The 26,834-nt window shown below is 42.4% G+C and overlaps 1 protein-coding gene across 1 annotated transcript in view; it reads left to right on the top strand.

Annotated features, from left to right (window-relative positions):
* LOC122946835 (neural cell adhesion molecule L1-like) overlaps nt 1–26,834 on the top strand; it is a 201,094-nt gene that overhangs the window by 127,967 nt on the left and 46,293 nt on the right. The window contains exons 3-10 of the mRNA XM_044306689.1: nt 17,586–17,694; nt 19,023–19,213; nt 21,599–21,721; nt 22,070–22,240; nt 23,035–23,146; nt 23,902–24,086; nt 25,154–25,285; nt 26,134–26,277. Of these exons, the coding sequence (XP_044162624.1) occupies nt 17,586–17,694; nt 19,023–19,213; nt 21,599–21,721; nt 22,070–22,240; nt 23,035–23,146; nt 23,902–24,086; nt 25,154–25,285; nt 26,134–26,277 (1,167 nt within the window). The remainder of the gene's footprint in view (nt 1–17,585; nt 17,695–19,022; nt 19,214–21,598; nt 21,722–22,069; nt 22,241–23,034; nt 23,147–23,901; nt 24,087–25,153; nt 25,286–26,133; nt 26,278–26,834) is intronic.

Raw genomic sequence — 26,834 nt, 5'->3', positions numbered from 1 at the left:
CCCAAATCAAAAGTGCTTTAAATGTCCAGAAAATCCTGTTCTCTATCTCTTATCTTTCTCAAATGCAAATGCTCATTCGTTAGGTAATCGCTCGTAAAATCATCCCTAATGAGAAAAAGCACCCCCTTCCCAAGAGCAACCAGGGTAATTTTCCCTTGAGACATTCACTACTCTTTTCCTTTTGGAAGGAGAACTGGCTTGCACATCTCACTCAGAGAAGGGTTACGCTTGGGTCTCTGTCTCTCTCTTGTCTTCTAGGACTTATATTTTTCTTTGGTATTTGTGAGAAAGAAATATGAGTCCTAGGACACCTTAAAGTGTTTTATGTAAATTTTTAGGGCAATTGTAGCATATTTGATTTGGCTAGAATCAATTCGGGCCCAAATTGTTTACATTTTTTTGGGGTGAAACAGAGACAAAATAAACTTCAAAAAGTTTGCTTATCTCTATTAACAGATGGACAAAATGGTTATGTCATGGTCTTCTAGAAGGCTTATTCCGGGATGAGTAAGAATACCCTAAGGCTATGAGGTACTAGCCGGGTCTTGTCAGTAGGTGTCATGCTGCTTCTCTAGCTCAGTCTTCTCCAGTAGATATATATAAGCAGAGACATTTCATCTCTCATTAAATCATTAGTTCAACCTTCAATAAGGAAGATTCTAAGTGCTGACGGCAACCTCTTCAGTAAATCTTAAGTGACAACAAGCCCAGGGCAGAGTCAGGGTAATGGTTATTCTTCCTGCTTCTGACATCCTCTTAACCTGACTCTCATACCCGTCATGTCACCAGGTCAGGCCTGTCTGGATAGGTCTACGATGGCATTGTGCCATTCTGTGTTAATATGATACACCTCAAATGACTAAGCAATGATAACATGAAAATGGCGTATTCCAGGAACCCAATAGACACTGAATTGGCTCCTACAAATACCTAATACGTAATCCCTCCTGGTTCAGGAAAACAATTTTCCTCAGTATCACTTAAGAACAGAACCCATTCCCCTTCACAGATCCTGTACCCTTCCATCAAGGGTCGGACTGGCCCACCACAGTACCAAAGGATCCTCTGGTGGGCCCAAGCTCTTACAGTAATGGACCCCTAATAAAACAGGGCCATTAGGGTCCTATAAACACAGAACCTAGGCCCTCAATAATTTCCTCTGGTGGGCCCAAGGGACTTCAGTCCAACGCTACTTCCCTCATTCCTCAAGGGCCCACATCTTGCCCATAACAAGGTAAAAGATGGAAGATGATACTCTAGGGAGGAGTCCGGTGGCCCTCACTGTTTTCCTTGGTACTATATACTTCATTGGTGAGAGCTATGAACATAGTCATCTCTATATCAAAGCAGTTGCAAAAGGGACATCCTTCTTCTAATGGGAGGGGGTCCAAAAATGATTGCCCCTCTATCAGGCTTTTACAGCATATCCTGTGTGTACCATACTTCTTAAATTCTTCAGATGGAAATATTCCTTTAAAGGAATAGGTCAATATCTGATCGGTGGTGGGTTACACTTCTGGTACCCCTGCCAATCATCCAGTGGAAGAGTCTGTGATGATAAGCTTACCAAGCACAGCGCCATGCATTGTGTAGTGGCTGTGCTTGGTATTGCAGCCCAGGTCCATTCACTTGACTTAAGTTGCAGATAGGCCACGTGAGCAATGAACATGACGTCACTAGCCTAAGAAGACACCACGGCACTCACGGGAGGCCTCTTCAAACAGAGGAGCCAGGAGTCAGTCTCCCATTGATTTGATATTGATTATTATCCTGAGCTTAGGTCATCAACATTTTGCTTCCAGAAAACTCCTTTAAAGGGAAAATATTCAACAGTTTTCAAACCAGCACCTGGATCTGAATTCTTTTGTATTTGCATCTAATTAAAATTCTGTATAGCCTTTGAATTATTCAACAAAATGTATCTGTATAGCGCCACCTGCTGTTTGTTTGTTTTTCCTCATTTCTTTGTTCTGCTCACTAAGATGGCCACACATGCTCAGTTTCCTTCTTCAACTGCCTCCTTAGCTGTGATAGGGAGAGAGATGCAGCAGAAAGGACATGCCCCCTGAGCTGCAGCAGAATGGACATACCCCCTGAGCTTCTAGATTGCTATAAATCTAGCAGAGCAATTGGGACAATGGGTGGGGATATTTCTGGATCCATGAGAGGTTCGGGCTGGTTCTAGCTTTTTTTATAAATAAATTGCCATGTACTACATGATGCTTGATTTAAATTTTTTTTTAACATTAATCTAAGGATAATCCCTTTAAGTAAAAATAGAATTACCCTTTAAGTAAAGCTCTAGATCCAAGCCACCCAGCAACCCCAATTACCATATATTTGTTTTACGCCAAGCCTCATGTACTGAGGCTGATTTTCTGTCACCATGTAACGCGAATAGATGTCACACTCCTGCCCCCATGAGCGCTTTGCGATTCGGAAAACATAATTAGCTTGTTCCCCAATAATTTGGATAATTTTTATTCGCGCATCACCCCTGTTTTTTTTTTAAACGTTTTTTGTTATGTGCTGTCTACCACATGCTGCCAAGGTCATAAAAACTCACTGAGGATGTCGCTGTTATTTCCAAGAGCTGCGACTTGCCCTAGTTTTAGCTGCAAGCAAGCTGATCTGAGACGGCAAGCAATTCCCAAGGCTTGCGAGTTGTGGGCTCGGAGCGCCGTCTACAATTCTACCGTTAAGTCTCGCTAATTGTTTGGCTACAAGAAGAAAGCGCACAGCATTAAGGTTTAGTCTTCCGGGTAGCTGAAAAAATAATAATATACTAAGAATATGGCGTTTAGGGATTTTCAGGCCATGGCTGGCATCACACACGCTATACAACTTTGTTTTCAATATTGAAAAAGTATTTGCCCCCTTGACTGCCCCTTTAATTCTATTCTGAAATGCAAAGTTAGATAGGAGGAATCTGAGTAGAGACATAACAGGTGATGAAATTATGGACGCTTTTATTTCCTGAACATATTTTTTCTATGTTCGCATCAACCAGTTTATTCTTGAAGGGGTTAGGCCGTGACTGATGTAAAAATGAATATCAGACATCATATAGTCCATGACAACCTCTTTCTACCAAAGCTAGGACCAGCCCTGTACCTCACATGGATCCAGAGATCTCCCCATCCAACTGCTAAATTTATTTCAGACTGGTAGCTCAGGGGGCGTAGGTTTTTCCAGAGGGTATGTCCTTTCTGCTGCAGCTTTCTTCCTATCACATCTCAGGGGGCATGTCCTTTCTACTGCAGCTCTTTCCCTGTAACTGCCACAGTTGGTAACAGTTGAAGATTTAAAGTGAGGACGTGTGACCACCTCAGTGAGGTGGACAAGGAATAAGGAAAAAGAACAAACAGCAGGTGTCACTATACACAATTTAAAAATACAACTTTTAATCACATGCAATTACAAAAGTGTTCATAGCCAGGCGCCAGTTTGAAAAATGTAGAATATTTTTCGTGGGACAACCCCTTTTAAAGAGTTTCCCCAACAAAAATATTGTATGGCAACTAGTTAGGCCTTCAGAACTAGATATGTAGAGTTCTGACTGCTTGGATCTTCACTAGAGATTAGCAAAGTTCTTTAAAGGGATTCTGTCACCTCGTTTTAGTTTATAGAGCTGCGGACATGCACGGCTAGATCGCCGCTAGCATGTCCGCAATATACCGCTCCTATAGGGATGTGTGCTTTTATTTTGTTTAAAAAATTATTTTAGAGATATGTAAATTAGTCTTGTAAGGAGCCCAATGGGCTATACGAACCTTCCTGGTGCCCAGCCATGCCCCCCTGTGAAGGAGCCTAGCAACTCATGCCTCCTCCGAATCTCCTCCTTTCGACACAGTTAGATTGCCGTAATCTCGCAATGCGCGAGCCCGATATAGCGTTCCATCCCTGTGCTGGCATCAGCCTCAGGGAAGGAACTGCACATGCGCGAGCTCGGGCATTGCGAGATTACGGCAATGTAACTGTGTCGAAAGGAGGAGATTTGGAGGTCGGTGCTGGGCATCTTCACAGGGGGGCGTGGCTGGGCACCAGGAAGGTTCGTATAGCCCCTTGGGCACCTTACAAGGCTCATTTACATATCTAAAAAAAAAAATATTAAACAAAATAAAAGCACACAGCCCTATAGGACCGGTATATTGCGGACATGCTAGCGGCGATCTAGCCGTGCATGTCTGCATCTCTATAACCGAAAACACTCAACACTAATTGCTCAACACTAATCTTCACCAATGCAAAAGATGAGACCAGGAGGCACACAGTCCCTGTCCTAACCAGAGAAGAAGGTCAACTGGAGATACATTCTCTTCATTGAAGTCAGTGGGAGATTTGTACATGTTTGAGTTTCTCCTGATCCCTTTAAGACTAGAGACCCCATATACATGAGTATAAGGACAGGTTGACTATCTTATGTGTATGTTGGATTTTCATGCAATAAATGATGTCCGGGAAAGGAAAGATCAGATGCGTTAAATTTCTGATCTTTTTTGCTGGTGGCTTTTCTCTTATCAGTGGAGAAAAGCCACCAGCAGAGGTGTGTGACATGGCCTTATTACCTTCTTCATATTGACAACAAGCAAGCTTGGCCAAACTATGGGGTAGTCAGGAGTAATAGTATTTGGCTGAATAAGCAGTTAGTCAACAGCTATTAAAGGTGTATGGGCACTTTTAGGGTAGGTTCCCGTGGAGTTTTTTGGAGATTGTTTCGAGGCAGATTTCCATTCATATTTTTCAGCCAAAGCCAGAAGTGGATCCAGCAGGAAGGAGAAGTCTACGTTCCTCCTTTATATTCCCGAATCCATTCGAATCCTTTTCTGAAAACCTAAAGGAAAATCTGCCTCGAAATCTCCTCCAAAAAACTCCATGTGAATCTACCCTCCCAGTGGCTCTACTGGGACACTTGGCAATGCATCAGATAACTTGCAACTATCACAAAAATCTTGGCTGTGTTGCAGTTCTTTCACCTGTCACAACTTTTTTCTGTATAGGAGGAATTGCGGCCACATTGCAATTTTCTTTACCCCAACTCGCAGGCCACCGAGTGTAAAGGTGGACTTCTTCTCTTATGGAGCATGATCACACATGGGGGGACATTCTGTGCCTATTATCAGGATTACTAAGGGTTCCAGCAGTAGGACTCCTAAAGCAATACCCCTTGAGCAACTGGTTTATTACACCTTTAGCAGAACGCTACTCTAAGGGGATGATCTGCTATCTTCCTATGTGTAGTTTCGTTGGCGTTGCCTGCCTAGACAAATCTTTGCATCTTTCTCTTATTCTGCAGGATCTTGTAATTTAGGACGCCTACCAACCTCTTGATTTCCTGTATGGGAGATCATCAGTGTGCATCTAAATGAACAGAAGTGATCAGTGAAGGTTAGATCTGCTATACAGTAGACTACCTCCACTTTCTACACAGGCTTGTTATTGGTTCCTATCGGAAATCATGTAACTTCAGGTGGGGGTGGAGGGTAAATGGTAGTGGGTATTGAGGAAATGAACTTCTTTCTACCATACGTACCATATGTAGTGATGGGGAATTATGGATGACATGACATAACAAAGAGTGTAAGATCTTAAGTAAACTGCTAAAATTTTGAACTAAAGAGAATGTTTTATGCAATTTTTGATACCAGTAGTAGGGTAAGATGGGTTTGCAGAGATTGTGCCATGGCTATGAATAGTAGCACCATCCTACTGTACACAGCAGTGATATCCAAACTGCGGCTCTCCAGCATAATTGCACAACAATAACTCCTATTGTGCCAGGGGCTGCAGTGTTGAAACAGCTGGAGAGCCTCAGGTTGGAGATCACTGGTATATATCATAATATAGCACCTTGTAACATCAGAAGTAAGGTGATGTGTCCCAGGTACAGGACTTGTGCCAGGCCCAGGGCCCTGATGATTTCAACTTCACTATATACATTGTCTTACATTTTTTTAAATAATATACACTGTTCACACCTGAAGAGATATTAACAATGAAGTCTAGGCTGAACATCATTATTGTCAGCCTGAATGTTGTGTCTACTCATCTAATAAAGGTTCTCTAGGGCACCATGTCCTGTAGTTATTTGGCTGGACCTACGAATAGGCATTCATGGCCAAGTCTGCAAAACCTGGCAGTGATCAGTAGGGCCAAATGACAGAATTGGCCCATGTGGATGGAAATACTTCTATATAACATTACCAGCGGCAAATTACAATCATGCATCAAAATCTGAAGACATTGGTTTTCATTGAGGTAAACGTCAACAAGGACACGATTTGGAGCTAGAGCTCTAATTCTCTTGGAATAAATCTGCCAAAACATATGGAGCTGTTAGTTGTTTGGCATTGGATTGAAGGATTTTCAGGATGCTACATGTGTGGACTGCAAAACTAAATATTACAAACAGTTGGTGTACGGCAAAACTTAGTCCTTGACCCAATTTCATCGAAAAGCTTCTTATGGTGCTAGTACATAAATATCAGTTACTAGAACGCAAGAAACACTGAAACCTCTTTAGGTTGACTGAAAAATGTTCTCCTTTTAGGATGGTCTTCCTGAAGAAGAAGCAAATGTAGACATTCTATAGGGAAATTGCAGATTTTTCACAGAAAAATCTAGTCTAGCCGTCATTTTAAAGAGGTTTGACTTTACATGATAATGTCTTCTGCCATGAGTTTGGAGTCCATGGCTATGCAAGTAGGGAGCTCATGCTGACATATTTTGTATCCATATATAAATATGACTGTGTGTGTATATTTGTCCGTGGGTGAGATTAAATTTTTGGTGGCTTCCTGTAAGAAATAGGAAAAAGTATCTTTGTACCATGTTAGCCTGTAAATACAAGATATATAAAAAAAAGATTCCTTGGTGGTTGATACCTTTTAATGCTAAAGCTAAAGATAAAATTTCAAGCATTCAAGACTTTTCAGGTCTCTTCTTCAGACATGTCTGAAGAAGAAACCTGAGTAGTCTTCAAAGCTTGCAATTTTGTCATCATCTTGACAGTTAACTAGAGATATGCCAATTTAAAAAATATTCGATTTGGCCGGTTCGCCGAATTTTCTGAAAAAATTTGTTTCAATACAAATTTATTTGTGGCGAATCACGTTAATAAACAGCTATTTCCTGGCTGCAGAGAGCCTTTATAGTGGTGTAGAACACTGCGCCTTGCAGTAACACGCATAGGGAGTTTGCTGTGGTAGTAAAACAATACTGTGAGTCAGTATGACATGCAGATGACAGGTGTCGCTCTTAGACTCACTGCACACTTCACTTATTTGGGCATTTACGGGGCCAAACCTGACCAAATACCTCAAGTGTGAACTCAGCCTTACAGGTCAATGTTAGCGTCAAGAAGAAGCGCACGCCTTTTACACCGTCCTCAGCTGATTCCACATAGATGTCTACAGAACATGTTCGATTAAACGCTTATACAAGTAGAGCCCCCCCGGACAGAGAGGAGTAGGTGCCAGCAGTAAGTTTGTGTTGACGTCACGATTATTTTGCCCTTCCTCTGATCCGTCAGAACAATAACCCCAAAAAAACGGGTCCTGTCTGTGTAGCATCTGCCTTTACTCGGTCAGCATTTGGTCAGTAATCCATCAGTATTGTTAAAGCCAAAAAAAAAACAGGGGTGGATCCAAAACAGATATGACACGTGAATGGAATATTTGCATGTCTTCTGTGTTTTGTACCACTCCTGCTTTTGGCTACTAAATCATAAGCCAGTTCTGATGGGACCATACAGGCCTTACAGCTGTTACAAAGACAGGATCCGTTGTGCATCTAATTTTTTTTCTTCCTTCTGACAGATCAGAAGAAGGGTCAAATAAATGATTATGTCAGCCAGGCCGAAAGGCAAAATAGTGGCCCAGTCATTAAGTGGGGAGGGTGGGAACAGCATGAGAAGTCCACAGAGTGGCCCTATGACATAGTGGGAGGTGGAAGCAGCATGAGGAGACCACAGAGTGGCACAATGACAGTGTTGAGGTGGCAGCAGCATCAAGAGGCCACAGAGTGGCACAATGACAGTGTTGAGGTGGCAGCAGCATCAAGAGGCCACAGAGTGGCACAATGACAGAGTGTGGAAGTGGCGGTAGTATCAGGAGGAGGCCACAGGATGACACAATGACAGTGTGGAGGTGGCAGCAGCAACAGCATGAGGAGACCACAGATTGGCACAATGACAGAGTGTGGAGGTGGCATCAGCAGCATCAGTAGGCCACAGAGTGGCAAGGTAACATAGTGTGGAGGTGGCAGCAGCATCAGGAGACCACATAGTGGCAAGGTGACATAGTGTGGAGGTGGCAGCAGCATCAGGAGACCACAGAGTGGCAAGGTGACATAGTGTGGTGGTGGCAGCAGCATCAGGAGACCACATAGTGGCAAGGTGACATAGTGTGGAGGTGGCAGCAGCATCAGGAGACCACATAGTGGCAAGGTGACATAGTGTGGAGGTGGCAGCAGGTGTGTGGCAATACCAGTACCAGCTGAAGATGGTAGGTGAAATAAGGAGCAGATGGGTGTAAGACTTCAGGAACCGCTTGACAACCAGATTGAACACATGCGCCACGCAGGGCGCATGGCTCAGCCCTCCTTGACGCAGGGCCGACACCATGTTCTTCCCGTTGTCGGTCACGGAGCAGTTCCTCCCCTGGCAGACATTGTCGCAGGACCAGCGGCGTTGCAACGTGGAGACCGAATCGGCGTCACCTGGTCAAGTTGCTGGTGTGGCTGTGCAGGAACCACATTCACCCAGTGGGCCGTAAAGGACATGTATTGTCCCTGACTGTAATTACAGCTCCACATGTCGGCGCTGCCATGCACTTTGGCAGACACCGACAGGCTCAAGGACTGGCCCACCTTCTGTTCTACATATGTGTGCAGGGCTGGTACTGCCTTTTTGGCAAAGAAATGATGGCTTGGGACTCTCCACCTCAGTTCTCTGAAAGGTGCAGTGTCCACTACTTGGAAAGGGAGGGACTGTAGCACCAGCAACTTGGCCAGGAGCACATTCAGCTTCTGCGCCGTTGGATGAGTGCATGCGTACTGTTGTCTCTTGAAAATCGCTTCCATTATCGATTGCTGACGGAATGACTGACGAGGAGGAGGAGCAGGAGCATCAGGACCGGTAGAGGATGGGAAGGACAGACAGCTCCCTTCGGCTGAGGTGGTGGAGCCTTGACTGCCTGAAATCGGTGCGTGCCACTGGGTGATGCAGCGGTTCCTGCTGCAGGCTGGACCACCACATCGGAGCCACGGTTCTCCCAGGCCACTTTATGGTGACGCTGCATGTGTTGACGTAGGGCCATGGTGCCAACATTGGCACCCTGACCACGCTTCACCTTCTGCCCACAGATTCTACAAATTGCCATGTTCACCTCCTCCGGCGGCTTAACAAAAAAACTGCCACACCGCCGAGTAGGTTATTTTACCCCCAACACTCCGCACTGACTGACTGCTACCGCCGCTGCTTCCGTGAACCCCTGTACCACTACTTTCCGGTCAGGTAGGCTCCTGCGAAGCGGGTGGTCTACCCCGGGCACGTTTGGCTCCCGAGCTCCCACTGCTGCCACCCTATTGACTCCCGGCCATGCTAGCGACTTGCTGGCTCTGCCGTTGCCTCACGGGAAAGCTGACACCCTCTTCTCCTGATGATGATGAAGCCCCTAATTCACCCGGCTCCCAAGTGCGATCAGCTACATCATCATCTAGTACTGTCTGCACGTCACTGATGTCCTCCCCAGGTCTCTGGGTCAGGAGCCTCACCGTTCACAACACCAGCTCCCACGCCACTCTCCTCATCACTACTTGCCTGCCTACCGGAGGAAGCAGCGGATGTCTCCTCCACATCTTGGCTGGCCAGTAGCTGCTGACTGTCCTCTAGTAGCTTGTCCTCGCTGTATAGTGGAGCTGAGCCCACAGCATACAATACTTCTCTGGCTGAGGGAACAGACAAGGACAGAGGCAGTTTCAGAACACGTGAGGGCACAGGGCCTACTCCCGGGCCATGTCAAGTAAAGGTTGTGTCTGACGAACCCACCGACACTTGGCTGGGGGTGTCTGATGTCACGTGGGATGAAGTGGATGACCGAGTCAACCATTAAAAAACCGCTGGGTTGCTGGTCAAGACACGACCTCTAGATGACACCGGGAGCTCAGGCCTCTCGCTGCGACTACTGCTGTCACAGCCCCTACTCTGCTGCGACCTCTGCCTGCGCCAGAAACATTTAGGCCTCTGCCACTCCCATGTGCATGGCCTGGCACTTCTCTGTCTGACATACTGTTAGATCAGATAAATAAATTAAAAACACCCCAAAACAGTCTGTAATTTTCTCACTTCACCACACAATGGCTAATAAGCCTTTTTTCCCACTAATATATGCCAAAGAAGGCTTTAAAACATATAACTGACCTGCTGAACGGCAAATAATATATATATTTTTTTGCCACTAATACACGCCAAAAAGGGCTGTCATTTTTTCCCCACTAATACAAGCCAAAAAATGTTAAAGAACATATAACTGCACCGCACAAGGGCAAATAAGACATAGAAATATTTCCTTGTAATAAACCCTGTTAATGCCTGTATCAAACAGCACTTGCACCCAAATAACAAGAACGGTTTGCTGGAATTACAGAGCTGTATAATGGCAATTTGGATCTCCAGTCAGTGCAGCAAGGTGTAATAGGATTGTTCCTATTACCCAGACTGTAATCTCCCCTACTGAACCCTGTTCTGCTTCCATACTGTGGAATGATTCCTCCCTATCCTTTCCCTACACTTCTAATGCTCTTTCCCTGAACTTCTATGCACTGTCCCTAGCGCCTGCAGACGTCTCTCCCTGCACTAAGTACACTGGAAAATGGCTGAATCCAGGATGGCTGAGGGTATTTATAGGGCTGTGACATCACAGGGCTGGCTGCTAATTGGCTGCATGCATGGCATTATGGGTAATCCCTCGTTCCCAGAGTTCCTTGCTCCATGTCCTCACACGTGCAGCAGCCATTTTAGGAAAAAATAAGTTTCGTTACCACAAACCATGAGGGAATTCGGATTTGGTGAGAATAAACATTTTCCTGAAATTCTGATCTAATTCCTCTTCGTCAACTTCGATTCGCTCATCTCTACAGTTAACCATTAAAAGGTATCAGGCACTAAGGAATCACATTTTTATATCTTCTATAAGAAATAGGTTTAGAGTAGAAGGTCATGGGAGATTGGATGCAGAAGTAACCACGTACTGCAATAAGCCATATTTGTTAAACTAAAACATCATGTATATTCATTAGTCTCAGTTATTGGCCTCAGCTCAGCCTTGGTCAACCATCCCGACCTCACTTTTAGAGACTACATCTTGAAGGCATCTAACTTGTGTGAGAAGCCAAGCATCACAGCAGTAATAGAGTGTTGATCAGGGTGCTCTACCTTACTGGATACCAGGCCAAACCTTCAATAATGAGATCAACCTCACAAATTTGGCATACAATTTGAGTAGTAAGAGCCTTAGCCATACTCTTTCTCAGTCGTGAACTGTAGAGTCAGAATTATTATTTCATAGGGAATACATTTATTTATTAAAATAGACATCAGGAGAGCTGTCAGGGACTTCTGTAAGGCCAACATTGTCTATCCATCATGTAACCCCTAGCATTCAGGGTTGAATGTATAGATCACAAGGCATGAGGAGGTGACATGAATGTCTTCAGTGTATTTCCAATATTACTACTCTGGTAAATCATATTCTGGGAAGTGTCATTTTTCCACCAGGTACAGTAAGCCAATGTACACATAATTAAAGAGGGTCTCTCAGTGTTTCAAAACATGAATTCAAAAGATTTGAGAATGAATAAGCTTACGCAGGCTAAGTGACTAAATATATTTACATCTGGGGAAAAGGTTCAGTCCACTTAGGTTGCCTTCACCCTATATCTAAATACCCTGGGCAGGCAAAGTGGCTTGGTGGGTGCTCAATCTGGCCTGGCAAAATCTAAATAACCTGGGGCACATGCCTTGGTCCCCCCCCCCCCCCTAGATACGCCCTACACAGAGCAAAAGCTTTACTTTTAATCTCCTTTTGATCAGTGAAGTTTTTAATCTGTTGATACACTATTTCCATAGCATTGTCATAGAAACATTACTTATTGAATTAAAATTCAGTCTCTCCGAGCATCCTGTCACACACTGGTGGGTGAGATAATACTGCTGCCAGTAATAAGATACCAATCCCTCCTAGGTATTATGTCTTTGAGTTTACTGAATTTGTTCCCCTGCTTTTCTTCTAAATATCAATATAAATCACTGGATATTCGGACATTGCTCTCTGATGATGGGATCCAGGGCCTCGCATTGCACTAATGCTGGTTAAGGTTGTCCCCCTAGAGAGGATCATGTCACCGTTATCATATATCCCTTGTCTTAAAGCAGCCTGATTGTCTTTCATACAAGAAGCTAGAAACCGCCCTGTATTATATGTATGGATAGAAGACGTTGTGTTATTACTTGATATATCCTGATTATTCAATTACCCAATTAGATAGCATACGAGGGGTGGCAGCACGCAGCATGAGCCTGCACGTTATACATAATGCCATTATAATTATTCAGAGGTGGTGTAAGGTAACGCACTGTAATAACCTTAGTAATGTGTCTGCGGGCAAGGTTCCTGAATTTGTCAGCATTATAGATATGCATAATTGTATAATATCATAACTTAGAGACTGCTGCACAATGATCAGTTACTCATTATGAAGACCTCCGCTATGGTGTCTTAAAGAGGTGCTGCAGTTTTTATTTAATTAATTAATGTAAAAAATTTAAAATGAATTAGGTAGCAAAAAATATATAAAACAGTAAATAAATACAATAAATAAAATGTAAATAAATGTAAATAAAATGTAAAAAATATAAATGAATAAAAAAAACTATTCAATTTAAAGAATTATGCAAAAAATATATAAAAGTAAATAAATAAAATGTAAATAAATTGTACAAAATAGAGAAAAAATGTAAAAAAAATAAAAATTTCTAATATATAGTACATTTTTTTCCCTAACATTTTCCTTAGAATTACCCAAAATTAAACACTGACATACATGGTTTGAATAAAAAGTAACACTCAACTCCCCCCAAAATGAAACTTCATACGATTACTTACGTGTAGACTTAAATAAAAGAAATGCAATCAGCAAAATGTGAGGAAGTGAAAACAAGCAAAACAAATACTTCTTCCAGTCTTTAAGACGGACTTGTTGCCTCTCCTGAATTGTCTATTATAGCAAATACTTGTATTCTCTATGAAATAACAATTCTAGATCATCAGAATTCTGCATTGTGCTGATCCTCTGTTATTACTCCTAGAAATGTAAAAATATATTTTATTCAGTAGGGCAAATCCCTATAAATCGTGATACTGTCCAATCTGTTGTTGACCATGTTATGGTGCCACTGCCTTCACATATGGTAAAACTAGTATGGTGGTCAGATCATCGATGCTTGGTGAGCAGTGTGGCCAAAAATTCTGGCCGTGTACTGAATGGATGAGTCCTACTAACAACCGTCCCTTTATGACGCCCTTAAAATGCATGTGGACAGAGGTCATCCATCCTCTTAAATTTTTCCGCTTCGTTCCTGGGGTGCTTCTCACCATCCTGTGGACCATCTCCATTAGCAAGCAGCAGAATTATGAATACAGCTCCAGCTATTTTATCTATATTGTATGTATAGATGGAGGTGTAAGGTGAGCGTGCACATTACGATCCCATTGTTTCTCCCCCGTTTTAATGATTTAATTGATGTTGTGGTGCATTTGGCAGGCGCATCCAGTAATAAATGATAGTCTTTCTGTCTGAAAACAATTGCATCATTAGCGAGCGCGCTAGACATCTCTTTCCTAACTCTTCCTCCCCCCCTCCCTAATCATTTGCAATTTACTGTACGACTCTTACTCGTTCCTTTTATCTTCAATACCGGAATCTAAAAAGTAGATAATGATACTTAAGTATATGTCAACTTGTCTATATGGTAATATTATATTTTCCAGTCTTACATTGGGAGCTGTATAAATCTGTATGCAGTGAGCTCCCCTAGTGGTGGCTTGAGGTAAACACGGCAATCAGGGCAGTTTAATGCTGGGTCGATGTCTGTGTCTTGCGGATCCGCAATTTGAGGACCGCAAAACACTTCCGGTCGTGTAAATGAAACCCTTAAGATACGCTGCCAATAGCTGTCTGCTGAATGCTGTTCCCAACAAACATATCTGTTCGGTTCAGCCGAGCATGCAGGTGTTTTCAGTGCGGTAGTGGCTTATAATCAGGTATGTGGAAATTCAACATGTCCGATCCTTTTTCCCTGTCCATTTCATACACATTAGGTAATTAGCCAGTCCTGACAATATTGCTGGGTTCAGCCAACCTAAGTCTGTGTACGGCCACCTTAAAGAGGAGCCGTCCCCTCTCCTGACGTGTCTGTTTTTGGAACTACTTGCAGTTCCCCATGTAATATCAATTCTGGAGCATCTATTCCTATGACTCTATGTTGTGCCAGTCCTCTATTATTCCTGCTAGAAGTTATGAATTAATTTCTAGCGGTTAGCAATGAAGGTCCAGATGGGTGTTACCAGTTGGGGCTGTGTCCCTGCACAGTCTGACGCTGGCAGCACTGATTGGATAGTGTCAGACACACCTGCAACTCATAACACCCTTCTGGATTTTTTATTTTTTGGGGGAAATTTCTAGCAATTCAATCATACCTTTTTGCAGGAATAATAGAGGAATGGCACAACATAGTCCTAAAAATAGATGCACCAGATTGTTATTACATGGGAAATGCAAGTAGTTACTAAACCAGACACGTCAAGAGAGGTGACAGCTCCTCTTTACGTATTTGGACGCCCAACCTTGCGGCCCTCCAGCTTTTGCAAAACTACAACTCCCAGCATGCCTGGACATCCTACAGCTGGGGTTGAGCATCCCAGCCGCCTTACAGCATGGAAAACTAGCCTTTAGGAGATTGTTATTTAACCTCTTCCGATGTCACGAGAGGGCCTTGAAATGACTTCCTTCGAGCACATGGAACATACAGTAACTTGTCCATGAGAGCTGTAAACAAAGGGAGATGTATGGAGCAGTGATCAACCTTTGGCTGCCAGCATGCCCTGTACATACTGGGAGTTGTAGTATTAAAACAGATGGAGATTGACAAATTGGAGACCACTGCTATGCAACAAGGCATCGAAATTATACAGAACAATAAATAATACAAGTTTTGTATTTTTTTATTGTGTAATATTATTATTATTATTATGTATTTTTTTATTGTATTTTGGCAATTTTGTATCTTTTATTTGTCAATATGAGGCCTCATGCACATGACTGTATCAATTTTAGAGTCTGCAAACTGTGGATCTGCAAAATACAAATACAGTCCATGTGCCATTCCCATTTTTATGAGTACCATTTGACTTCAATGGGTCAGTGGACTGCATTTTGCGGACCAAAATGGAACATGTTCTATAACTTCCAAATAAAGCAGAAGAAGAGTCCAGCTTCCAAACGATCGTGGCAACTTTATTCTTTCAGTGCATTAAAAACCAAAGAGACAGTCCATGTCTACACGTTTCGGATCTAGTAGTGCTGATCCTTATTCATGTTCCACTTGTGCTATGGACATACAGACGCAGACAGCTCACAGACGTCACCCCCAGAATGGGACATGTTCTATAACTTGTGCTATGGACATACAGACGCAGACAGCTCACAGACGTCACCCCCAGAATGGGACATGTTCTATAAGTTGTGGAATGGACATACAGACGCAGACAGCTCACAGACGTCACCCCCAGAATGGGACATGTTCTATAACTTGTGCTATGGACATACGGATGCAGACAGCTCACAGACGTCACCCCCAGAATGGGACATGTTCTATAACTTGTGCTATGGACATACAGACGCAGACAGCTCACAGACGTCACCCCCAGAATGGGACATGTTCTATAACTTGTGCTATGGACATACAGACGCAGACAGCTCACAGACGTCACCCCCAAAATGGGACATGTTCTATAACTTGTGCTATGGACATACGGATGCAGACAGCTCACATCCATATGTCTGTTCTACAAATGATAGAACATGTCCCTTTCTGGTCCGCAAAATGCGGTCCACAGACCCATTGAAGTCAATGGGTCCTCAAAAAAATGCAGATGGTACTCAAGCGGTATTTGTATTTTGTGGATCCACGGTTTGAAGACCGGAAAACGGATACGGTCGTTTGCATGAGGACTGGGTGATCCCATCTACTTTGTAAAGCCTGCGCAGAAGCTACACTGTTAGCAAGCAAGAGGTTGGGGAACTGGTCCGAGGGTCATGAACAGGTGGTATCTGGGGTGGCAATGCCAGCTCCATACTGGGGTACCATTATGCATATATATCTTTACCATCTGGTCGTTATACCGTATGCACACATTGTATATGCACATTGCCTGCTTGTTCTGCTTGCACTAACTGTATCCAGTTTCCGCAATTTCTAGTAACTCTGCTTTCTCTTCCTCTCTTCCTTCATTTTGCTTGTGCTAAATGGAACCTGCAGATGAATTTCCAGCAAGTAAGTGACCATTTTATGTCCACTGACAGAGAGTGTCCTAAATAATGAGTGGTGTGTGAAATACGCATATATAAAAAAGCCTCTGGCCCTACTCTCCAAATCCATACCCTCCCTTGAAGGGGCTGTGAGAAACAATGCACCTCATGTCCACCGGCTGGGTCAAAAAATTGTGGCTGCACTTGACTGTTGATGAGCTGCAATACCAAACACAGCCCATGGACCAGAGGGGCGCCATTTCTCCAGAACCCTTCAATATACAAGAAGGTGTCCTCTTCTATGAGCTTGGTAGCAATTGCTATTCAGTCACCCATTCCTAACTCCCATATTACATGTTTATTTTAAAGGGGTTTTCAAGGAATAGAGATTGATTACCTATCATTAGGATCGGTGTGATTGTGAGGATCCACCCCCTAGGAACTGAAGCAATCTGCAAAAGGGGCCATGATGCTTGCTCGGTTGCAGCTGCCCCTTCAATTGTTTCTAAACACAGTGGCTCACCTCCAGTGAAGGGAGTGGATCTTAAAGGGGTTTTCCAATGATCCAAACTGATCCTCTGCTGTAGGTCAGACCGCATATGTGCTACCCTACTAGTCCATTCAATATCTATGGAACTGACAGAGACACCCGACTTGGCTCAGTCCCATAGAGATTGAATGGAGCATTAAAGGGGTTGTCCAAGTTCAGAGCTGAACCTGGACATACTGTATCCCAATCTTCACCCCTCCGTTCCCCTGATCCCCATTTCATGTGCAGGGCAAAGGCATTTTTTGGAGATCTGGTTACGTACTGCCAAACCAAAATTCCACCATGGTCATTTCCCCTATAGCCCTATAGTGCCACGGTCCGTACTTTATTAGTACCACGGATAGTCACTTGGTAAAGTTGTTTTTTGTGGGTATTTTGCATGTCAGGAAATCATCGGAGAAAGAGTTTACTAATAACTTGTATGTTTTTTTTCTCCTTTGTCCTTTAGCACAATTATTTCCTCCATCTTTTACTGAGCAGCCCCCCAAAAAGTATGTGGTGTACCCCAACGATGATATTATGCTCAAATGTGAGGCGAAAGAAAAAACCAAAACAACGTAAGTCCAAAATGAAGAAGTGGCGGCACATGAAACAGGGGCTATATGAATATTACTATAATAATAATAATAATAATAATAATAATAATAATAATAGCAGTAGTATTATCAAACAGATTATTATTAATTATTATTATTAATATTATTATTACCATTATTATTAATGTAATAATTACTATTATTAGTATTATTATTAGAATAATTATTATTATTGCTAGTAGTATTATTAGTATTATAAAACAGATTATTATTAATTATTAATATTATTACTACTATTATTATTATTAATATAATAATTACTATTATTTGTATTATTATAATAATAATAATAGGCTGCAGTCATATGAAGACCAACAGCACCAATATCATGATGAATTGTGCCAAATATCTCTTGTAAATTACAAACTCAACTTTGCTAAATCTAAATACAGCTGAAATAGTACCCTAGGTGTACAGCAATCACATATCTGAAATCTGCCATCTCATTGGTTGCTTTATGTTTCCAGTTGTCAGTTCTAGTTTCTGGAAATGAGGCCCATTTTGATTTTCCTTGGGTTGGCTTGGGTAGCCCTAATTATCATAGCAGGTGCTTTGGATCCATGGTGGTAGGATCCTTGCTCTGAACTGGCTTCCCTATTTTGTCACAGTGTATTCCTGCAGCCACCACTAGGGGGATCTCACTTCAGACAGATGTATACAGCTCGCATTGAGTTCATTACTGGTTCTCATGCGGTTAGCTCCCCCAAGTGGTGGCAACATGCAGTCAGAATTATATCATTTATCAAGCCATAAAAACAAGGAGATTCCATGAGAGCCATGGGCTCCCTATTATTTCCAAAACCATAGATTAATGTACGACCAGAACAATACCTGCACATAATTAACCTGCTCTGAACTGGCTCCCTTGTTTTGTCACAGTGCAGTAGGGGGATCTCACTTCAGACAGATGTATACAGCTCACATTGAGTTCATTACTGGTTCTCATGCTGCAGTTAGCTCCCTCTAGTGGTAGCAACATGAAGTCAGAATTATATAATTTATCTAATCAGAAAAACAACCAATTTCTTGGGTTAACCATATGGTAACATTAGTGCTAAGGCATGAATACATGTTAAGCCGGCCATGCTCATTCAAACCTGACAAGTTCAGTGGGAATGATCAACTATCTAATGTGTATGGGGGTGTCTCAACATTTAGTTAAGATGACTTACCTCCCCTCTCCTCATTCAGAACACATGCATGCTTGGTCAGGACCAGGATGAATTGAATGTAAAGTCTAGATTACGAGCTCTATATGGACAGTATCCAACGCTATCTGCTTGTTCCAGGTATTCATGGGAGAAGGACGGGCTGCCGTTTGAGCCAAATGACACCAGAGTGGTTCGAAGGAAAAATTCGGGGAGCTTGACTATTACCAACTTCAACGGGAACATGAAGGAGTTCCAAGGCATTTACCGCTGCTTTGCCAGTAACGAGCTTGGCACAGCTGTGTCCAATGAGGTCCATGTCATTACAGAAGGTATGTTTGACGTTTTTATATCACAGTGTGTCACTTGTTAGGGCAGCAGTTTGTGCTCCAGAGCTGTTGCTCTTTTCAGGAAGTTGACAGCAATCCTTTAGGAAAGCTATGAAGAACTTTCATTGGTTGCTAAGGACAAGTATATATAAACTCAACTATATTCTCATACTTACCAACATGTTTGTTAGAAAATTTAGGGAATTTAAACCCTGCCCATTACCGACCAGAGAACACCCACTTCTGGGCAGGGTTTACTAAAGCCCCGTCCATTTTCAAGTGGGAACAAGCAAAAAGTCCCGACGGTCCAAGCAAATTGGCAACTATGTATACTGTGCAGTCAGGGGTGAGCCACCAATGAGGCCAGGTAAGGCGATCGCCTCAGGCAGCACCAGGTAGGGGCAAGAGGGGGTCAGTGGAAGGGCCTTGGGCAATGAGCGCTTTCATTGTGGCAAAGAAAGGGGTTAGGTTAAGAAATTGGCATGGGGGGGCGCGGTTTCAGTTTTCGCCTCAGGCAGCAGAAAGGCTAGGTGCACCCCTGTGTGCGGTATACGGAGCACCTGAAGAACAGACAACCACATGGCAGCCCATGTGCACCCTTACAATACACAGCTGGAATTTTATTTTTAGCAGAAAACGACATGTAAATGTAAATTATTGTAATTGGGATAATTCCTAGCCGCTCTGCTAATCAGAAGATCTGCGGCGCAAAAGGCCTTCATTAACATTTCCAAGCTCATGACTGGCATTACAGGAAAGTATTCTTATGAAAGCGATGTCTGACCTTCACAGGGTCTATGTAAAGCACAGTCATCTTTTGCTTCTACCTGCTCCGGCTGTGCGCTGTTACCATGGAAACGGTTGCCTCGGTAACTATGCTGCCGATGATGTAAAATGGGAATTTTAATTGTACGCACCCTGGGTGCACGCCTCACCTCCTTGTGTAATTCTAGCCATGCCGTTATGGGCACAGCCATAGTAAGTCACACGGAAGGGATATGAAAGGATGATATGCTATAGGAATATGGGTTATATTGAATATATTGGGTTGTCCAGCTCCGAAAATAGATGTATGTCCCCTGGAAATAAGTGCTGAGGCGCCCAAGTAATCAGCTGTGTGGAGAATATTACAGCACGTGTTCGATTCCCCTTGCAGCACCTCCACAGGTGAAATAAAGCATTACATGGTGACCATCAGTAGGCTATGCAGCTTGGTCCTCCAAATCTTCTCGCCAGAGGTGATCAGGACTATGGAAACAGCCAATCAGACTGCACTAAATTGCTTTCTTAGCTCCTATACAAGGGAGTATCAAGCTTGCTTTAATTGGCATGAGGTACGGTTTTGTTTGAGACAAATTTACTTGCACTTAAAGGGGTTGTCCCATCTTGGACATTTATGACTTATTAAATATCAGATAGGTGCGGTGACTCCAGAATGGGGCCCCAAAGGGATCGAAGAGTACAGTTCAGTGTCCTCTCCCTCCACCGGCATGGGACTTCCAAAAACAGTCAAGCAGATGAGCTCTGCTATTTTTAGGAAGTCCTATACCAGTTAATGGAGAGCAAGCCAAGCAAGTGTGGCCACTGCTCCATTAACCATTATTGGTCTTCAGAAAATAGCTATGCTGGCCCTCACCTATTTTCGGAAGTCTCATAGTGGTGAGTAGAGGGTGGCCACATATGTACAACTTGCTGTTCCTTTACTTAGGAGCTCCATCCTGGAAATAGGAACAGGTCCCAGAGGTGGGACCCGCACCTATCTGACATTGATGGCATTTTCTAGTTATTTGCCATAAATATCCCAGATGGGAAAATTCCTTTAAAAGGTTCTTCACTTCGAATAATCTCTATGTGTCGGAGACTTTACTTGACAATAAGCTAAGCACAACATGTCTCTTTGCTGGGACTCCCAACGATCACCTATTATTTTTGGGAACACCTAAGTAGGTTTTCTAGCAGCGCCACCACAGGAGAAATGAAGCATTACATAGTGTTTATTCAAATCAATGGATTGTCTGTATAGTCCAGGACAGAACAAGTTTCCAAAGCCAGAGACACTTAACTGTTCTACATTATGGTCACAAGGAGAAGGTCTCACAAAAGACCCACCTATCAACTCAGAATCCCCTAAGGGTACGGCCACACGGCCAGGTTTTTGCAGTGAACTAAAAAAGAAGAGAAATCATATATGTCCTTCATATTTTCTCTCTTTTTAAGATCCACTCCTGATTTTGGCTTCCAAAACTGTATGCAGAAACCATGACCTTTATGGTCATACCCTAATAGGGTGTAAGAAAATGGGTTTTCTAATCTGGATGACCCCTTTAGTCTGGCAAATCAATGTTATACGTCTCGGGTAATTAATGATAACATGCTGTCTTTCTCCAGCTATGCCTAAATGGCAGAAAGAGTCCATACGACCTGTTGAGGCTGAAGAAGGAGACTCAGTTGAACTGCCTTGCAATCCCCCCAAAAGTGCCGTACCTCCACGGATCTTCTGGATGAACAGCAGTGAGTGAATCCTTGAAGCTCTTTCTTGGATCTAACTTTTAGAACTGAAGACGTGGTCAATAAGAAATACTATATACTCCATAACATGTTGAAAACTGCTGGGCAAGTCAAGGTCATGTTAAACCAGTATCTGAAAAGTATGCCTTTCATTCCAATTCAAAAGCATCAGTCTAAATTGCAGTACCAAACACGACCCATGGACAAGTGCGTCGCCATTTCTGGATGCCGGCAGTCATATTTTTTTTATCTCAAACAGTCCCTTTAATTTATTTTACTTGCTGATACCAGTACTGTATATTGCACAATGTCTCATATGTATCTGTTACATGTTCCTTTCTTTCGTATCAGCTCTTTCACACATAATTCAGGATGATCGTGTCACTATGGGAATGAATGGGAAGCTGTATTTCTCTAATGTGAAGGCAACAGATAACCATCCAGACTACATTTGCCATGCCCAGTTTATCGGAGCCCGAACCATTGTGCAGAAGGAACCCATCGAACTCAAAGTCTTACCCTGTAAGTAAAAGACTCAAAGGGGTTTCCCCATCTTGTAAAGTGCCGGCACCGATTTTGCGCTACATCCCCTTTTAAGTTTGGCCTGCACACAGGCGATCTTGGCCTTCTGGGTGTTCAAAGATCTGCATTTGGCGCAATTCACTTGAATGGGTTTTCTTCTGGGAAGGTGGACATGGCGCCATTGTCCACTGGGAAAAACAATGAAGGGGACATATATTATAGTAGTGCTGTCACCCCTCCTTTCAGCATCAGACCCTCATGATCATAATGTGATGGCATATACTAGCAATATGCCATCAGTTTACACAATAGCAATAACCGTACACTACAACAGTCTTGTTTGTTGAGTAGATCTTGTAAGAAACAGGAATCGGTAGACACATTGATCCAGAGATCTGCCTGATCAGTACGGTGTCAGGAAGGATGTAAGAATGTTTCTCACGCTATGCCAAATTATTCTAAGCCTTTCAAGGATGTTTTTTTTTTTGCCTACCACCGTCCTGGCTGTTAAGTAGATCTTGTATTAGAAAAAGGAATTGGTTTACTGGTGTATACTGGTATGAACAAGGTAGAAAGTTTGATCTGGGGATCTGTCTGATTAGTAGCGGGTCGGGAAATATGTTTCCCATTATTCTAAGCCTTTTAAGGATGTTTTTTGGTGTCTTTTGGATCCACTGGGGTTTGTAAGTCTGAAAGGTTGAACTTGATGGACATGTCTTAATTTCGACCCACTATGTAAGTATATACTCCATGAATTATTATGGTACACTGTTAATTAATACATTTTTTTGCAGCTAACTCACTGAAGTACCGTAAGCCCAAGATGATGATGCCAGTTAGTAGTTCAAGTTCTCACTTGGCCTTGAAAGGCACTCCTCTGCAACTAGAGTGCATCTCAGAAGGACTGTAAGTTCAGCGATTTACTCCATATGTAGCATACAAAAATGTGAACATCACAACATGTTCATGGGAGGGAAACCTAGAAGAAGAGGCAAATCAGTTCTTTACCAGATCCACCATGGCCAGGGGCAGAAATGGAGGAGAGTGGGCTCCAGAGCAAAAGTATAAGGTGACTCCTTTGGGTGGTGGTTCATGTCACCATGTCATCCTGGTAATAGTGTGGTGCATGTTAATTTTCCTACCCATTTCTTTCAGAACACAAGGGTCTTCTGGCCTTCGGACACCATTCCTATTCCCTTATTTGCTATATAGAGGTCCCTGTGCAGGTTTACACTATAGGATGGATAGGGAAATCTGAACTGGACCTGTTACTTTCGTGGAGAAGAGTCCGTTTTATGGTCCTAGCCCATTTTTGAGATGAGATATGTGTGTCCTATATTGAAAAAAACAATCTTGATTAATTGTTTGGGAAATTAATGCAATCTATTAGTATTCTTTCCTTTTCTGACTTATTTTCCTTATAGTTATTGGGGTTTCAATCAAAATAATATTGTTAGAACAGGAATATTGTTAGAACAGGAATGAACTGCAATACCAGACACTACCAATGGATAAGAATGACACTGTTGCTAGCAAAAAAAGCATACCCCTTTAAAAAAAAATGAACATTCCCTTTAAGTATCAAGTAAATGTTAGTACCGTAGCTACGTTTTGGTCTGTTCTTCTGTATTATTTCACTTCATCTTGTTCACCTTGGACAGCCCTACCCCAGCGAATGAGTGGATAGCTATCACTGGAGCTATGGATCCAAGGCGCTTTCATTTCGATGAGTTTAAGAAGATGCTTCGGATTGAAGAGGTCCAAGAAGAAGATGATGGAGAATATGAATGTATTTCCAGAAACACGGAAGGCGAAGTGAGGCATACGTATACTGTCAGGGTGGAGTGTGAGTATTGTTTTTTTTATTCATTATAAAGTAATTTGCTTCGTGTTTGCTTTTCTGCTTTATTGAATTGGAGGGCTTTTCCACATTGCAAAGTTCCTTTTTGTAAGAAGGGTCTCCAGAGGATAAGTTTACAGGGTGAGCGCTCCAGAAATCAGCTGCAATATGTGGGTAAAACCTGTCAGTAAGTGTTCAGTTTCCCTGCAGCACCACCACAGGACAACTGATGCATTACATACTCCCCACTTCAATTAATGGACTGTCCATGTAATCCATGGACCTGCTGAGTCCTCCAGAGCAGGAGACAGTCTTGTAGTTGCATTTTCCTCTGGCTAATCGATGATTGCTCTGAACATGGAACCCCATCTATGAATTCAGAATATTCTAATAAAGTTTGGGGGGTAAAGCAGATAACTATAACAAATCATCTACTACATTACCCCTTTTAATATTTGAATAGTCTTAGTCTTATTTAGGACCAAAAACACCAGGGTGAAGATAATGCTTGAAGACATATGAGGGTTTTGTTGTTAAACATTATAGGGACACTTCCATTAGAAAGGAATATTTTTTAGCTTAATAGTCATAGAAAACACAATTTTCAGCAATACTGTGCCATTCATAATTAAATATCAAATATGGTCCTTCATTGGCAGTCAACACAAATGTTAAGACCTCCTATATAGATAGACAATCCATCGTCAGTTTACTGCTGCTGTGATGGGAAGATGTTATCTGCAGGATAATCCTCATGATAAAAGTAGATGTAGAGTTTGGAGAGCAGTATGACAGCTTTACTGTTCTCTTGATAGACCTTGATAAAGATGTCCACAGAAGAGCATTGTATTGATAATGCAACGTCACTACAGAGGGGGCTCTATCTGGTCACAGCGATAGCCTGACTGTTTGCCATGCTAAAAGTCCAAAGAGGACCTTAAAAGGCCATGCCAGGAAGTACAATATATTTGGGAAAAAAATAATACATGGAATATTCACATATTGGTTGTTAATAATTAATTAGAAAAACTGATGGAACTGTCCCTTTAAGTGTTCTAATTGTCTTTTCTTAGCTGCTCCATACTGGATTAACAGGCCGAAAGATGAAATCCGAAGTCCAGGAGAAGACGTTAAATTTACCTGTGAGGTTGAAGGGAAACCCAGGCCCAAGATCACCTGGAAAATAAATGGAGAACCCTTAACAGGTGCAGAGAAGGCTACTGCCAACCTTCTTGTTGTAGATGATAAGCCTACAGGTGGTGGTCCAAAATCCAGTTTCTTAGGTATCCATAAGCATTGGGTTGTAAGCAAATTTATAAAATTATGGTCCTTTATCCACCAGACCTGTAAATTTGCACACTTGGATCTTCCAAGGGTAGTGCTGTTGACTCTAAAAAATACACCAGTATAGATGATTGTTAAAGACCACCTGAATCAAACAACAGTATAGAGTAAGTGATCAAATGCGAATAGTACAAATCTACAAAAAAAGGGGAGCAATGCGGTGGTTCACCACGCCGGTATTTAGGTACAAACAACCAAAACACATTAACGAATTAAGAGGTGCTCAGCGGCACCCAAAAGAATAACCAGGTAGTCCTACCGCTCTGATGAGGTATACAGGGTTTGATACGACTGCCTTCAGCAACGGTGTGTATATCCATTAGCACCGGATAGGCAATCGTTATACCAAGGAGCACCTCATCAGAGCGGTAGGACTACCTGGTTATTCTTTTGGGTGCCGCTGAGCACCTCTTAATTCGTTAATGTGTTTTGGTTGTTTGTACCTAAATACCGGCGTGGTGAACCACCACATTGCTCCCTTTTTTTGTAGATTTGTACTATTCGCATCCAATTATCGTGGGACCTATTTTCTATATATATTATATTAAATGTTAAGTTTTAATTTTTGATCACTTACTCTATACTGTTGCTGTTGACTCTAAACCTGAAAAATGACAAGACAATTTAGTTTTCTAACATAAAAGTGTGAATGTCCACCTAAAGAATCACAAGCAACCAGAGAACTTACAAAAATCTCTCCATTTAATAGCTGCAGATTTGGGTCCTGATCGTAAAATGGACAGTGGAAGATTAATTCTGCAGAACCTGAAGACAAGTGACACAGCTGTGGTTCAGTGTGAAGCAAGGAATAAACATGGACATATACTAGAGAACGCTTATATCTCTGTTGTTGGTAAGTCTTCTGGATTTGGCCTGCACAGCACCACAGAATATAGCAATTCATCTATTTAAAACTGAATTCTCCAACCTGTTGTTCTCCTGTTGTTGTGAAACTGCGGCTCCCAGAACTCCCTGACGGTCACAGTTTGTTAGACATCCTGGAAGTTGCCGTTTTCCAAATGATGGAGGTGCTTAAAGGCTATGGACACCTTTGGGGTCAATGTTTCATCATTGTAGTTTATATATTTTGGTCTAAAAATCTTTTTTATTAACATTTTCAAAAGTTTTTCCTCTACAGTTTTTGCTTTACAGTTTTACACTGAATCCTTTAGAGAGCTGCTCTGTTGGCTGGATCTGTAACCCTTATCTCTGAACTCCTGACCTCTCATAAACATTAATTTAAGCTAAAACAGGAAAGTACTGATTGCTTTCAATTTCACTGCATCTGCAGACTATTGCATTGTGTTATAACTGAATCCGTCAGAGAACTGCTCTGGTGGTGGGATCCCTTATCTCTGAACTCCTGACCATTCATAAACACTCACTTAAGCTAAAACAGATAAGTACACA

The sequence above is a fragment of the Bufo gargarizans genome, chromosome 9 (assembly GCF_014858855.1).
Source record: "Bufo gargarizans isolate SCDJY-AF-19 chromosome 9, ASM1485885v1, whole genome shotgun sequence".
NCBI classification, from domain to species: Eukaryota; Metazoa; Chordata; class Amphibia; order Anura; family Bufonidae; genus Bufo; species Bufo gargarizans.
Note: the sequence above shows the minus strand (reverse complement) of the source record. Positions and strands in the feature narration are given on the sequence as shown.